The sequence below is a fragment of the Pleurodeles waltl genome, chromosome 1_1, assembly GCF_031143425.1.
Source record: "Pleurodeles waltl isolate 20211129_DDA chromosome 1_1, aPleWal1.hap1.20221129, whole genome shotgun sequence".
NCBI lineage: Eukaryota > Metazoa > Chordata > Amphibia > Caudata > Salamandridae > Pleurodeles > Pleurodeles waltl.
Window position 1 is genome coordinate 282,895,719 of NC_090436.1, and position 16,257 is coordinate 282,911,975.

At 48.4% G+C, this 16,257-nt stretch overlaps 1 protein-coding gene across 1 annotated transcript in view; it reads left to right on the forward strand.

The window, feature by feature from the left end:
• Positions 1-16,257, forward strand: part of ITGA1 (integrin subunit alpha 1) — a 795,992-nt gene that overhangs the window by 395,514 nt on the left and 384,221 nt on the right. Inside the window, exon 8 of the mRNA XM_069221693.1 lies at positions 13,830-13,980. Within this exon, the coding sequence (XP_069077794.1) occupies positions 13,830-13,980 (151 nt within the window). The remainder of the gene's footprint in view (positions 1-13,829; positions 13,981-16,257) is intronic.

The following is a 16,257-nucleotide window of genomic DNA, read 5'->3' on the forward strand; positions in this document are numbered from 1 at the left end:
TCAAAGAAGGGTTTGCTTTAGCAATTTTTCTGGATGTTGCACAGAAAACAGACAATTGCCAATGAGAAATTTGGGTATTTATTCCAGTGTTTCATGTTGGTTCCATTCTGTCATTTTCATTGCTGGCTATTCAACGAAAACTACCCATCTTCCTGATCTTCAACGAGGTTGCAAGACCTAAACAATTTTTAGCTAAAACTGTTCGACTATGTAAAATCCATAGATCTGTGGTAGATGTTTTAACAGAGATTTCTGAACCAGACTGCCCTATACAAGATTAAACAAGACATCCTCACGTTTATCCCTTGCTCAAAATAAAAGCAATATTCAGTTGTTCATTTTGTGTGAAATGTGTTGTTCTAATGTTTGGGTAATATAGGGGGAGTTAATAACAATGCCTAGACCATGTTTACCAGAAACACTTCATCAAATCCAAGTTGGGATGGAAGGAAAGTGCCTATTGGGTTGGGGAGGACTAGGGCAAGACTAGGGTCATGAGAGGTGAGATGGAGAAGCCTTGGAGGGTGGGGTGTGAAGGCAGTGGTTGGGGGGTAGGTTAGAGAGAGGGTTGGGTAAGTGTGGGGGAGTAGGAGAAGGTTGCTAGGGTGAGCATGGTGGCAGTACGTAAAAAGCAGCAGCAGTAATATTGAAGGCCAGCATGATTCATCATTATTCCATCAAATGGGTGGGTCCATCAAATGGGTGAGTTATTAGGAAAACGAATCCTCAATATTAAGGTAGTAAGGGCATTAATGCTCAAGTTAAACAGGTCTTTGTTAAGACGGAGCTCCTACTCCTCAAGCCCATGATTGCTTGTCTTGAAGAAAGCAGAATCATGTACAGCAGTTGTTGATTATTTACCCACCTATGGGCTAAATTGTACTTTGTTACTGCACAGTCTCCTTTTTTGAGAGGATTGGTAATTTTGGCATTTGATCATTGATTAAAAATTATTTCAAGTGCTTCTGAACCTGAAGTGTGGTTGGTGGTAGTAATCTTTCAGGTTGATCAGGAATTGATTGATCTGTGGTCACGCTACATTCAAAATACTGATTCCCCTGAGCTGTATATTGCACTTCTCGAGAAGCTGCCAAAACTTTCAGATCATTTTAGCCTGACAGAACGTTTCAATAATAGCCTTTGCCTGTAGCTAGATACTACAACTGGTACTGCTGGTGTTCTTAGATACCCTGGGTTTGTGTAGTTATCCTTCATTTTATTCATGGATGCATTTGCAGTAGACATGTCATAGACACATTGGCCCTCATTACAACCCTGGTGGTCAGTGATATTGTGGCGGTAATACCGCCAACAGGCTGGCGCTAACTATCGCCAAATTATGACTTTGGCAGTGCGAACTCAGATAGACAGCCACTTTACCACACCGACCGCCAGGGCAGAAACAACAGACACCACGGCGGTAGCCACCTACAGCCAGGCGGAAGTCAATGTACCGTCCACCATATCAAGAGACACGAATCTGCCACCTTTTCCGGGGCGGTACCAACAACATTAAAAGCCTGGCAAAAACAGAACACAGAAGGCAAAGTACTCACCTTGGGAGACACCGGGACCAACCACGCCACCATCGAGCCTGAACATTCAGATCTTCCCAATGATTTTCTACGTCCTGCTCCGCCACGAACAGCAACGAAAGCGAAGACGACCACGGTGAGTACAGCCACCTAGCACACAGGGTAGGGAGGGAGGAAAAAGAGAGTGACACACACACACGCACAACTCATACCCCCACCACCAACACCATACACACAATCAGATGCAGTAATAAAAAATAATTAACCCTTAGCCCTCAGGAATAATGCAAGGACAACAGGAATTGATGAAAGTGAGTGTAATAATATAAATACAGTAGAAATACGAAAAATCAATCTAATGGTATTTACATATGTACAGTTCAAGGGACACTGCCCAGTTCTCATTGTGCGTAGGGCACAGGCCAAAGTCCAAGGCCCCACATGCCACCTGCACCAACACGGAGAGAACACTGCAGGGGCATCAGTTGGAAAATAGGCAGGCACCTCAGGGGGATGGGGAATGGGGGCACCTCAGCCGGCAGATGGAACAACACCCTGTGCTTGGTCCTGGGGACTGCAAGGCCACAGTGTCTCAAGTGGGTGACTTGCCCACTGGCTCTTGAGGAGGCAACATGCCCTGTGCTTGATCCTGGTGAGTACAAGGCCACAGTCTCCCAAGTGGGTGACTTGCCCACATGTTCTGGAGGGGCCAAAATGCCCATTGCTGTGTCCTGGGGAGTGCAAGGCCACAGTTTCTCAAGTGGGTGACTGGCCCACATGCTCTGGAGGGGGCAACATGCCCTGTGCTTGGTCATGGGGAGTGCAAGGCCACAGTCTCTCAAGTGGGTGACTTGCCCACTGGCTCTGTAGGGGGCAACATGCCCTGTGCTTGATCCTGGTGAGTGAAAGACCACAGTCTATCAAGTGGGTGACTTGCCCACATGCTCTGGATGGGCCAAAAATGCCTATGCTTGATCCTTGGGAGTGCAAGGCCACAGTCTCTCAAGTGGGTGACTTACCCACTGGTTCTGAAGGGGGCATCGTGCCCTGTGCTTCTGATCCTGGGGAGGATGGGGTGAGTGGGTGGCTTACCCACTGGTTCTGGAGTGGACATCGTACCCTGTGCTTCTGATCCGGGGAGGATCGGGTGAGTAGGTGTCATACCCACTGGTTCTGGAGGGGGCATTGTGCCCTGTACTTCTGATCCTGGAGAGGATAGGGTGAGTTGGTGGCTAACCCACTGGTTCTGGAGGGGGCATCTTGCCCAGCGCTTCTGATCCTGGTGAGTGCAAGGTCACAGTCTCTTGGCTGGGTGTCATTTCCACAGGATTTGCAGGGGACAGGCTGTACAGCAGCCCATGGATGCAGGACTACAGACCGTTCGCCGACGGTGACGGCTGCACAGTGGTGGTAGTGGTGCTGCTGCAGCTGCAAGTGGGGGGAGGCTCCAGCCCATACCCCCTGCAACCTCGGATGGCTGCTCACTGGTGGTGGTGCTGCTGCTTGTGGGGGGAAGCTCCAGCCCATCCACTGCAGCCTGGGACAGCTGCACTCTCCTGGTGGTGGTGGTGCTGCTGGTAGTGGTGGGGGAACGCTGCAGTCCATCCCCTGGAGCCTCGGACGGCTGCCCACTGTTGGTGATGGCAGTGCTGCTGCTGCTGGTGGTGGTGGGGGGAAACTTCAGCCCATCCCCTGCATCCTCGCATGGCTGCCCACTGGGGGTGGCATTGCTGCTGGTGCTGCTCCTGCTGGTGGTGGTGGTGCTGCTGCTGGTGCTGGTGGGGGGAAGCTCCAGCCCATCCCCTGCAGCCTCAGATGGCTGCCCACTGGTGGTGGTGGGGGTGCTGCTGGTGCTGTTGCTGCTTGTGGTGGTGGGGGGAGGCTCCAGCCCATCCCCTGCAGCCTCGGAGGGCTGCACAACCATGGTTGGTGATGGGGGCTCCGACTGAGTACCTGCGCCAGGCCCCTTGTCCTTCCTGGCAGCACTTGGGGCCGGTTCCTTGCCCTTCTTGGCAGCACTTGGGGCAGGCTACTTGCCCCCTTCCGGGAAGCAGCTGGGGATGGCTTCTTGCCCTTCCGGGAAGCAGCTTGGGCAGACATACTTTCTTTGAGGATGGCTGGTGCCCTGGATCCTTTCCCACCACGAGTGGGTGTGGAGACTGCAGGTCCCGTGGCCTGGGTGGCTGAGGTGCTTGCCTGGGTTTTTGGCACCCTGGCCAGACGTGAAGGATGGTGGGGTAGGGAAGAGGTCAATGGTGGAGAGGAAAAGCTTCTTAGGGACCCTGCGGTGGGAAGAATGAGAAGGTTTGGGAGTGGAGGAAGAGTGAGTGGTTATAGGAGGTGTCTGTCTGCTGTGTTTGGGTGCAGGTGCTTGGGCTGGAATGCTATTGTGAGGTGCGTGGCTGTTGGGTGTCGCAATGCTTGCATTTGTGTACCTTGGGAGGGGGGCAGACAGTGGGAGAGGACACAGGGGACGTGTGCATGGCTGTTGTAGTGGTGTCTGCAAGTGAGGCGTGTGTTCTGCTAGGTGTGGTGGTGATGCTGGTAGTAGATGATGGTGTAGTGCATGCAGGTGTGGGTGTAGATGGAACTGGGAGGGAGGTCGAAGCGGAGGAGGAGGAGAGGGACACAGGGGAGGCAGTGGATGTTGGTATGTCTGCATCTGGATGGGTGTGGTGTGTGAGTGCCTGTGGATGATGTGTAGTGCTTGTGTTTGCCTGTGCCACTCTTGTGTGTTGTCTTGTGTGCATGCTTGTGTGCCTGTGTGCTTGGGATAGGTTGGGGCTGAGGGGAATGGGATTGGGAAGAGGAAGTTGGAGGGGGGAGGGTGGAAACAGGGACAATGGCTGCCATCAGAGAGGAGGCCAGAGCCTGGATTGATCTCTGTTGGGCTGCCAAGCCAGTGTGAATGCCCTCTAGGAATCCATGAGTATGTTGCATTTGGGCTGCCAGCCCCCGAATGGCACTCACAATGGTTGACTGCCCTGCAGAGATGGATTGCAGGAGGTCAATAGCCTCCACACTCAGGGCAGGAGTGCTAACTGGGGCAAGGCCTGAGGTGCCTGGGGAGAAGGAGATGCCCACCCTCCTGGGTAAGCGGGCACGGACAACTCGCTGAGTGGTTGCTGGGAGGGCGGGGCTGGTACAGGTGTGCCGGCTGTACCTGTAGCTGGGGTGGTCACAGAAGTGTCCGTCACCACCAGGGAGCTTCCATCGGAGGAGGTATTTGTGTCAGGACTGTTCCCTCCTGTCTCCGCCGTAGTGCTCCCCTCGCCCTTCATCCCACTGGTGGACTCTGCCTCCTGGGTCCTGTGGGATGCAGCTGCCTTTGTCGCCGGTGCCTCTGCTCCTCTGCCAGATGATGCTAATGCACATAAGGACAGGGTGACAAAACAAAAAGGGGGGGGGAAGAGACAAAGGATACACTTGGTCAATGGCTGCACAAACACCACCGTTGGCGTACACACCACTGTCACACACAGGGAACAACCTATGCACAAAGCAATGCACTACCAGTAATAATGCTAGCCACCAGGGCATGGGGAGGAGCACATACCTCCAACTGCAGCACACCTGGGACCCAGACAGCCCTGACCAGTATTGGATGCCTACAAGCTAGGTAGCAGGATTATCACTTCAGAATCCTGCCCAACATGGGACCTACTCTGCAAAGTCAGGCCTGGAGTAAGGGCACCCACTGACACACATCCCCCACCCAGGTACCCCCCTACCATGCGTAAGTTATAATGATGGGAACTGTACTCACCCCCTTGTGGCTGCTGTGATGCCCTCAGGTGCCTATCCAGCTCCGGATCGGCTGCCGCCAGTATGCGGCCCATCAGGGGGGTCAGGGTTCCAAGGGCACCCCTTCCCCAGTGGGAGGCCATCCCTAGCTGGGCCTCCACAGTCTTCTGTGCCCAGCGTCTCAGGTCCTCCCACTGTTTTCGACAGTGGGTGCTCTGCCTGCCGTAGACCCCCAGGGTCCGAACGTCCTTGGCGATGGCACGCCATATATCCTTCTTTTGATGGGCGCTGACCTGCAGAGAAATACACACAGGAAAAGGTATCAGTCAGACCATCCTGCCTGTTACACTTATGGCCCACCATACCCCTTCACATCGCCATTTGCACACACAAGGCCCAGCACACAAGCTGCACGCCGAACAGGGAACATCCACCAAACCTCCTACACGAGGCCTTCACAGACACCACTCCATGCATTCATGCCCCATGCATCGTGCTCACAGTGTACTCACCTGTTGGTCTGGAGGCCCATACAGCAGTCCATACTGGGGTAAGACCCCATCCACCAGTTGCTCTAACTCCGGCGAGGTGAAGGCAAGGGCCCTTTTCCCAATCACACTGGCCATGGTAGGTTCCAGACACAGGTCACAGCAACACATGCAGTGTAGGTCCTCTCCTTTTGAAGGTCAGGTAGCAAGTGAGTGATCAGATAGAAAATGGCGGTCACATCCGCAGCGGTGCATACCGTCACCGCTGGCATACATCACCATTGGCCACTGTACCCCATAGGGCACAATATTAACCAATGAGGAGATGCACAGAGCTTCCTGACTGCATACCACAACGGTGCACAACGTCAGCGGAATTATCTCATTCCACCTGTCCCTCCACACAGGACAGGCAGATCCCATTTTCAGGGGGGGGCAGGCCCTGGATAATAAGTTCAAAATTGGACATACAGGACAAATGCCACTTATACATTAAAAATTAACATCATGCTTTTGTACTGTTGTGGCTACGATGTACAGTTTGTGACCGGCTCCTCACTCTTTTGCCCCATAGATTGCTACCGTTGCGGATGAATAGGAGATGGAGACATACATGTACAGACCCCTGGTGGACTTGGCAACAATGGAGGAGCCTGGAAATCTTCCTCACCTAGAGGCTTGACAGAGCCACAATCACAGAGCTGTGTGCACAAATGAAGCCTGACCTAATATCTGCTATCCCTCACTCCACTGGGATCCCCCCTCTTGTGCAAGTCCTATCTGTGCTCCATTTCTTGGCAACTGGTTCTTTCCAAGTGACAGTGGGCTTGGCAGCATGAATGTCACAGCCAATGTTCTCAATAGTGCTCACAAGAGTGTTGCCTGCCCTGACTAAACACATGCGCAGCTAAATTGTTTTCCCCCAGGTGGAGGATTTGGCCACAGTGAAAGCTGACTTCTATGCAATGGGACATATCCCCAACATCACTGGCGCAATTGATGGTACACATATTGCATGTGTCCCCCCAGGCAAAATGAACAGGTGTTCAGAAATCGAAAGAGTTTTCACTCAATGAATGTCCCGATGGTGTGCTTGGCGGACCAGTACATCTCCCATGTCAATGCTAAGCATCCAGGGTCAGTGCATTATGCCTTTATCCTGAGGAATAGAAGCATCCCAAATGTGATGGCCCAACTACAGAGGCACAGGGTGTGCCTAATAGGTGAGCCCTGGTTCCCATCCAGTATATGTTGGGGTATGGGAATGGTGTGGGCCATATGGGATAGTGTGTGGCTAAATGTTGTCCCTCGATATTTGCAGGTGACTCTGGTTACCCAATCCTATCATGGCTTCTGACCCCTGTGAGGAATCCCAGGACAAGGGCAGAAGAACGTCATAAAGAGCCACATGTGAGAACAAGAAGGATTATTGAACGTACCTTTGGCCTCCTGAAGGGCAGGTTTCGGTGCCTCCATCTAACAGGTGAATACCTGTGCTACTCACCCAAGAAGGTCTGCCAGATAATCGTGGCATGCTGCATGTTGCACATTCTGGCCCTCAGATGCTACGTGCCTTTTCTGCAGGAGGAGGAAGCTGGAGATGGCCATGTGGCAGCAGTGAACCCTGTGGACAGTGAGGATGAGGAGGCAGATGATGAGGATGAGCTGCAGTGATTTGACAATACTTCCAATGACACACAGGTAAGACAGTGTTACTTCATATTTTATTGTCATTTTATGGTTTATCTTTGTCACTAGCATGCTGTTATTTCCCACGTCTATGCCCACTCACTGTACCCTTTGGCAACAAATTTTTCAGATGTTGGTGCCTCACTATCGCTCCTGGTGTGATCACTGCAGCCAACTACATATCTTCCCTATTTGAACCTTACTGTACAGTTGAATTGCAATGTTTGAACCTGGTTAAACAAATGCATACTAAAATAAGTTTAACATACTCCATACTATTTTTTCAAAGAGTGTTTATTTAAGTGCTAAGAAGTAGGGGGGCAAGGTCAATGGGCAAGGGCAATGGGCACGGGTGATGATGGAGGAAAGTCCAGGGTATTGTTCTAGTCTATTGGTAGCACAGGTGCATTGTCCAAGGGGACATAGAAAGGGGAGCAATGGCAGTTCAAGGTGGACAGGGTGACCTAATGGGACACAAGGGTGACAATCAGGAGATTCTCATTTCCTGGCAGGGTCTTGGCAATAGTCTCTGGCTTCTGCCTGGATTGCAGGGAATTTTTGCAGGGTGGTTCTCCTTCTGCAGGGGGAGAGGTGCTGGTGGCCTGTTGGTCCTGTGGCGGGGCCTCCTGTCCACTAGCGGCAGCGGAGATGGAAGGCAGTTCAGATGTCTGGCTAGTGGCAGTGGCCCGCTGTTGTAAGACTGCCTCCCTCATGATGTTGGCCATGTCTGCGTGCACCCCTGAAATGGAGACCAGGGTGGTATTAATGGCCTGCAAGTCCTCACTGATCCCCTGGTACTGTCCCTCCTGCAGCTGCCTGTTCTCCTGAACGTTGGCCAGGATCTGGCCCAGCATATCCTGGGAATGTTGGTATGCTCCGAGGATCTCAGTGAGTGCCTGCTGGAGAGTCGGTTCCCTGGGCCTGTCCTCCCAGTGTCCCTGTTGTCCTGTGCCTCTGTCCCCTGAACCGTGTACCCACTGCCACTGACCCCAGGTCCCTGATTGTCTTAGGTACGAAGTGTAGCCTGGGGTCCCTGTAGTGGTGGACACACTGCAGATTGACATGCCCTGGGGACAGAGGTATGGGTACGCCGGGTGGGTGCTGTGGTGATGTTTCCTGATGGGGTAGGCTCTTTGGTGATGTGTGACTGGGCCTGGGTAACAGACTGTCTGGAGGTCCCTGATGGGGCAGGTTGATCATTCAGATCCAGGCAACCAGAGTTGCTGTCATCACTGTGGGCCTCTTCTGTTAGGAGACTGGATAGTGCTGGCACCTCTTCGCAGCTGACATTGGCTGGGGTACCTGGGGGGATGTAAATGCAGTTTTATTGTTTCTGTGTGTGACATATTGTGCATCAGTGGATTGCCCTGTTTCGTTGTATTTGCCTTGGCAGCTTTCACTTGTGTAAGTTGGTATGTGGTGGGCTAGCTGATTCTCTCTAGTGTACATGTTTTAGTGATAGGTGTCCATGCAGGTTTGTGATTGGTGTCCATGCATTGGTATGGCATGCAGGACTTGGCATTGGGATAAGTGATATGTGATGGTGGGGTGTGTGGGAGGTGGTGGAGTGATGCGAGTGAGGATGAGGGTGGGGGTATGTGATGGCATGCAGGTAGGGGGGTGATAGTAGTAAAGTGTTGACTTACCAGAGTCCAGTCCACCTGTAACTCCTGGCCATGCCCTCAGGATGCATGATTGCCAAGACTTGCTCCTCCCATGTTGTTAGTTGTGGGGGAGGAGGTGGGAGTCCACCGCCAGTCCTCTGTACAGCGAGTTGCTGTCTTGCTGCAATGGAACATTCTTTACCCTGTAGGTCGTTCCACCTCTTCCTGATGTCATCCCTGGTTCTTGGGTGCTGTCCCATGGCGTTGACCCTGTCCACGATCCTCCGCCATAGCTCCATCTTCCTTGCAATGGATATCTGCTGTAACTGTGCTCCAAATAGCTGTGGCTCTATCCTGATGACTTCCTCCACCATGAACCTTAGCTCCTCCTCAGAGAATCCGGGGTGTCTTTGTAGTGCCATGGGTGTTGTGTGAATTGGGTGGGTGAGGGTGTGTAGGATGATGTGTTGGGTTGTGTGATGTTGGGTGCGTGGGTGGTGTATAGGTGATGGTGGTGTGTGGCTCTGGTCTTGTCTGTGGTCATGGTGTGTGTCTCGTGCCAATGGTTTGTAGTCATAAAGGATTGTGGGTAATGTGGGTGTGTGTTTATAGTGGTCTGAGTGTGGTGTGTGTATGGGTGTGTGTGTATGGGTGAAAGGTGTGTGTTGTTTGAATTGTCCAATGTGGTGTTGTTTTGTATGTGTGTGTATTTTGAGCGCCGCGGTATGTACCGCCAATGGTTTACTTCCATTGAATGTCCGTCGTGGTGATTCATGGGTCATAATGTGGTGGGCGTTGTTCTTTTGGCGTAACAGTGTGGGTTTTGATACCACCAGTTTATCACTGACCTTTGGTGTGGCGAAATTGTGTGTGTGGCTGAATAGTGACAGGTTGGTGTGTGTGTCATAATATGGTGAACGGATGTCCGCGGCGGTATGTTGGCGGCAGTCAGCGTGGAGGTCAGTGGGATTTTCCGCCAATGTCATAATGAGGGCCATAATTATCTGCAGGAAAGGATATATCCATTTTCCCCCAGTTCACTTCCAATATTGATTGGTTGATTTCTTCTTAGTGAAATAGTTGTGGGGATGTCAGTGATGTCATTCATACCATTCTTCCCACTTCCCATTCTAGTTTTAAATAATGTTTCTGTCATCTTAGAAATAAACATTTTTAGTGTACCTACTCAGTCTTATTGAATATACCCAGAATCATGGTCTACTGTTTTGGAAATCAAGAGTGCAATTGAGGGCATACCATGCAGTAAGAAGCTTTTCTGTCCAACCTTTATAAACAATACTGAACATACAATATGGTGAAATCAAACGTTATCATATCTCATTATTTAAAGCCAGCGATACATACCTAAAGCTGCCCAATCTGAACTGATGATGCTTTCATTTACTATATATGCTAATTATTCCAAACAAAAACAGGCCCAGAACACCACATATTACCAATATGAATATAAGGATAACATTGTCTCGGTTCTGGCTGGCTTCCTTAGCTTCAGATACCAAATCTTGAAGGTAACAAATGGTGTGAAGCATCTTAGACCTCTAAAGCCTTTGTGCCATATTATCTTCAGTTACACTCTTGAAAAGCCAGAGCCAACTTAACAATGATGGGAATCAAACAGTTCTTCGTTTGGATGGAGTATTCTCTTTTATCCTGTGATCAAACAGAAGAATTGCTTGCCACAGGGACACTGGAACAGCTTGCTGAGGAAAAACGTAGTGCCCCCTTTGTGAGGACTGGCAGGAGAGATGCACTTTCATGAATTCTATAGAATATTTGTAGCAAATTTACCTTTTGTGCATGGTCATGCTGATTTTTTCCTTTTCCTGGGACTTCTTTTGGCATTAGGGCTTTGTGCCCTTTGGCACTGCTAATCAGTGCCACAGTGCATGGTTCTAAAATGGTAGTGGTAAAATTGGTTTCACCAAGTTGGTCTATACAAATGTCTTATAAGACAAATGTAGATGGCTTAGTTCCACCAACAGCACGGAAGTTAAATGTTGTATGTGGGATCAAGTCCATGTTTGCAGCATAAAAAGTATGACTAAAATAAGGCCCATATTTATGGAAAGTTAGCGCCGCACTAGCGGCATTTCTTTTACGCTTAAGCGGCGCTAACTTAACTCCATATTTATATTTTGATGCTAGACCCATCTAGCGTCAACATATTTGAGTTAGCAACATTTTTAGGAAGCACCAACCTACCTTGCGTCGAATAGCGACAATGATATGCAAAGTAGGCGTTCTCTTTCTAAAAAATGACGCAACCCCCCAGCGCCATATTTACCTCCCGACACTAAAACGTAGGACGCGGACCTAAAGAATAGTGCTAAGGCTGGTTAGCATCAAAATTTAACACCTGGTCAGGTGTTAAACTGCTTGTGGGCCCATTTCCATGGGGAAACACCATTGAATGGGCACATAGATGCCCACCCCAACCCCCAGCATCACCACCACCCACACCGCAGGTACAGTACTGGAGGCCCATCTCAGGTAAGTGTACGTACATGTGTGTTGTGTGCCACTGGGAGCCCCTCACATGGGGCCCCCTGGCTGCCACTTGGTCTGTTGGGGTTGTCCTGGGGATACAGGTCAACTGTGGTGGGCATTGGTGATGTGGTAATGACTCTGGTCTTAACTTAGACAGGAGTCATTTTTTGGCTGCTTGTGTGTCCACAAATGACGCTAAGCTGACTAGCTGCAGATTTTTTGCTGCTAGTCAGTCTAGCATCATTTTTGGCCCACTAGCGCCATTGTTCCTAATGCTGTTCCACACTGGCTAGCATCTTTTGTTCAGACACTAGCCAGTCCTTAGCTCCTTTGTGCATCTTTTAAAAAATATGACCCACAGATGGCTCTAAGGGATGGCGTTAGCTCATGCTAAATATTTTGACACTAGCACAATTGTGCGTCGTTTTCCATAAATATTGGCCTAAATGTCTGCCAGGAGCACTACATTGCTCTTTCTGAACTGCAGTTTAAATGCCCTGCAAAGATACATGGCAGGAAAATGTGCCTTTGCCATGTAAGACAAGGTTGTTTTTTTATCTAACTCAGCTATGAAGTGTATTTTGTAAGCCCACAGGACAGGGTACTAATGTATAAAAATAGGGCACACTACATGTTGGGTATACAGTAAAAGAAAACAAATGCTATTTAACTGTGTAGGCTCTGCTGCACTTTTACCTGAACAGGTCTAAATAGGTTTAGAATCTTTATTTCCTGTCTCCACTTGAGTAAATGGTAGGAAAATGCTTCAAAGGTAGTTCTTACTTAATTTCCGACATTTGATTAAATCTGATTCAATGATGGAATCAGATTGTTCATAACTTGGTTACTCCACTCATGCCTGGACTACATTTTCAACCAATTCCAGAGAAGGAAAGAAATGGATCAGTGTTTGGGAGTGCCCACAAACATACGTGTCTGTGGGCCTTCCAAAACTTACAAGGATAACTATACTTTTTTACTCCTACTTTCCATGCCTTGCACTGTATTTACCATTGGCAGCCCGTCCTTTAGGGCGGAGGGGCCACGCCCCCCACCTTTTGCCCCTCATGAAGAGAGTCTGTCAGGCTGAACAAAGGTCAGCCTGACAGACACTCTCCATGTTCAGCTCAGGCAGCCAGGAGCAGACATGCGCGATTTGCGCACACTCCTGGCTGCCTGAGCTGAACTTTGCTGGGCTGAGGAGGTCACAGCTCCTAATGGCGTGACCTCCTCAGCTCAGCAAAGGTGCCTTGAGGCCCTCCCCTGGGTGACGAGGAAAGCATCACCAATTGACACTCTTCCTGGGTGCTTCAGTTTAAGCCCTGAAGTGCCCAGGGCGAGTGTCAATCAGTGACACTTCGTCACAGAGTGGGTTGGGGTCAGTAGTCTCACTGACCCCATCCCACTCTGTGACGAGGCTGGGACTGCTGACTTCCCTCATTGGCAGACCTAAGGTCAGCCAATGAGGAAAGGCAGCAGTCCCAACCCTCCTGGGACCTGGAGGCTGAAGGTAAGTGTGTGTATGTGTGTGATGTTTTAAATTGAATGTTTGGTGCACACGTGCATGTTTGAGTGTTATGAGTGCTGTTAATGGATGTGCGTGCGTGCGTCCATGTGTGTGTGAAAGAATGAGTGTGTGCGATCTTTTAAAATGAATGTTTGGTGTGTGCTTGCATGTTTGAATGGTATGAGTGTTGTTAATGGATGTGCGTGCATGTCTGTTTGTGAAAGAATGAGTGCGTGTGTGTGTGTGTGTGTGTGTGTGTGTCCCGCTCGCCCCCCTACCTCCTAAAGCTGCCGGCCGCCACTGGTATTTACTACTGCAGATACCTTGCAATTGTGGGAAAGCAATCTGTTGTAGTAAAACCATTTACACCTGGCAGGAATCCTTTTGTGAATTCCTGGCACGCATGAATGGAGATATTTTTAGCCATAAAAATATGTTCACTTCAGAAAATACCTTTGTGTGTTTGTCTTACTGTTCGTGAATTTGTGCACTTTGTGTAATTGCAGTAAGTAAGCAGTTTCAAATTGGTCACATACATGATGAAGAAAGGTCATTGGGCTCCTACACTTAAAATTAAAAGTAAAGAATGAAGCTTCTTTTCCTGATGTGACCTACAGCATCACAAAGGAACATGCGTGCCAGGTGATGGCCTGCTTAAGAGACTATAATGCAATATGTTCCTGCACCTCCTTTATGCTATTAAGTTAAACCCATATTTGAATGTTGTGCTTTCATGTTTTTCTCTTCATTTCAGGGAAGATGCTTTTACTGAAGAGCGTGGAGCGCGGAGGGGAGTCAAAAAAGTTATGGTGATTGTAACAGATGGGGAGTCTCATGATGACTATGATTTGGAGAATGTAATTGAAAACTGTGAAAAGGATAACATTCAGCGATTTGCTATTGCCGTAAGTGATCATTGGCTTAACTATGATCCTGCAGTAGTAATTACTGTGTCAAATAATATTTCCCACATTTTTAGCTTTAATTTAATCATGTTGTTTGTGCTAGGTGTAACTTCCTTACTCTGGGATCACCATTACCAAAAATGACTGTTGGTAATCTACCTCAGAACCATCCTGTTTCTGGATACTCCATTACTGCCAGTTTGTCACAAACCTTTTTTCGTTTCCAATACACCTATTCTACAAGCTGTGCCAGAATCCTCTCGACTTTTTAACTGTCTGTGGTTATTCTAAAATTTCACAAGTACCTGACTTGTTATCTGCATCTGCCACAGCTGGCAGGAAGATGCCCCACTCTGTTGTGTGCTTATTTGCATAGCGCTTTGCATACCTTTGCAAGAACTAAATGTGGAGTTCATGCCTCTTCCTTTCCTTTCGTTTTTTTGTGCAAGATTTTCTACCCAACTGGTGGGATTGGCTGTAAAATGGGGAATACTTACTACTAAAGGGGAAGGAATTGGGGGGAGGATGAAGGGGTTGTGAGAGGATCAGGGAGGGCTTTAAGGAGGGACATCCACTCCCCCAGAAAATAGATCCACCCAGAAAAGAGGAACTCCATTCCTATTCACTAACTGCACTTCTAATGTTACTACAGCTGATAAGCATTGGCAAAGTCAATAGGTCTTGCCTTCGCAGAAGCTATTAGCTTTTCCGATGTCTTTCACCCATGGTGTACAGCAGCATGGCTGGGCACCATGGATACAAGTAAAATTAGAAAAAAACACTGTGACACTGACCATGTCATATTGCTTTTTGTCTTATGGTGGGTGGGCAAAACACACAATAGGGGGAAAATGGAAATGGGCAATACAGACAGTGGGAGGGTGGGGAGATAGCACCAACAATGGGAGAGTGTAGGTGGGAAGGAAGAAGCAACACAGACAACCGAAGGGTGGGGGTGGAGATGCTAAGTGGTCAAGGGTGGAGGGTGGGAGAGTAAGAAGCAACAAGAATGTAAGAAGCAAAACAAGCATGGTTCGGGGTGGTAGGGGAAGTAACAACTCAGACAGGAAGAATGAAGAAAACAGTACCTGATTCACAGCAATCAGTGAATGGACAGCAAAAATACACTAATCAAAGTAATTTAATCAGTACTTGGTTGATGATCCAAAAAGAAGACAAGAAAGTGGCATTGGCAAGTGCTAGCCAATTAGGAGGCAGCAAATAGGAGTGACAATGGAGCCACCTAATGGTAAGCAATGAGCGAGATCCAAGCACCTTATAGTAAACAAGATGTCTAGCAGAGACATTCCATGAGCTGTCGTCAGGCAAGACCTAAAAAGGAACTCAAAACAGTAGTAAAGTACCCTAGCTCGGAGCTGAAGTAAGTATGGCACCATCCATGGCCAACTACTGGTACTGCAACACACTCCGGAAGAAATCAATGGAGATAAGAGACTTAAACCCCACAGGAAATCATGGTAAATATAATTACAATAATTGAAATAGTTAACAATAGTAGTAAATATAACATAATGTTAAAAATGTATATAAATAGAGCATATTTTAAATCTATTATAAAATATTTAAGAACAGTTTTTGTATTTAAATTGATCTACATTTTAAATAAATAAATATATGAAATTAATTTACATTAAAATTTTACAAAAGAAATGGTTCAAGAACCTTTTTTACTATTCCTTATATTTTATAAAAGGGAGACTTTGCAGTTGGGGAGCAATCTCAGTATGGTAAAGTATAGGGAAATGTTGCCTATACTTTCCCACAGGTAGATCTCCATCCTGGTGGTGGAATTCTCTGCATGATGAAGTATTGTCCAGGTCTGGACACTTACCTATCATCCATTTCACTGTCGAATGCACGACTTACTGTTTCTGAAAGCAACAATTTCACCACAACTGACTGTTTCTGGAAGCCACAATTTCACCATGCACTGGAATATGTGGTAGGCTAGTGCTCTAGGGAAGCTGCCACCTTCTCAGTAGGAAAAAGACATTGGTGTAAAAAACCCTCCTTGCTGGTTAAAGACTTCAGAGGATTAAAAAAACACCAGGAATATGGACTCTGTTAGTGGAATTCTTCAGGAGAGATAAGTCAGGATCAGCAAGTGGAGGGAGCAAGGAAGCACGCAAAGGAATACAGCTTTGTTGCAATGCAACCTTCCAACCAGATTGGGACCTTTGATTAGTAAAGTAACAGGAAAATAAAATTAGATCAAACTCACATGACAGGAAGCATAATGGACTGGAAAACTCAGGA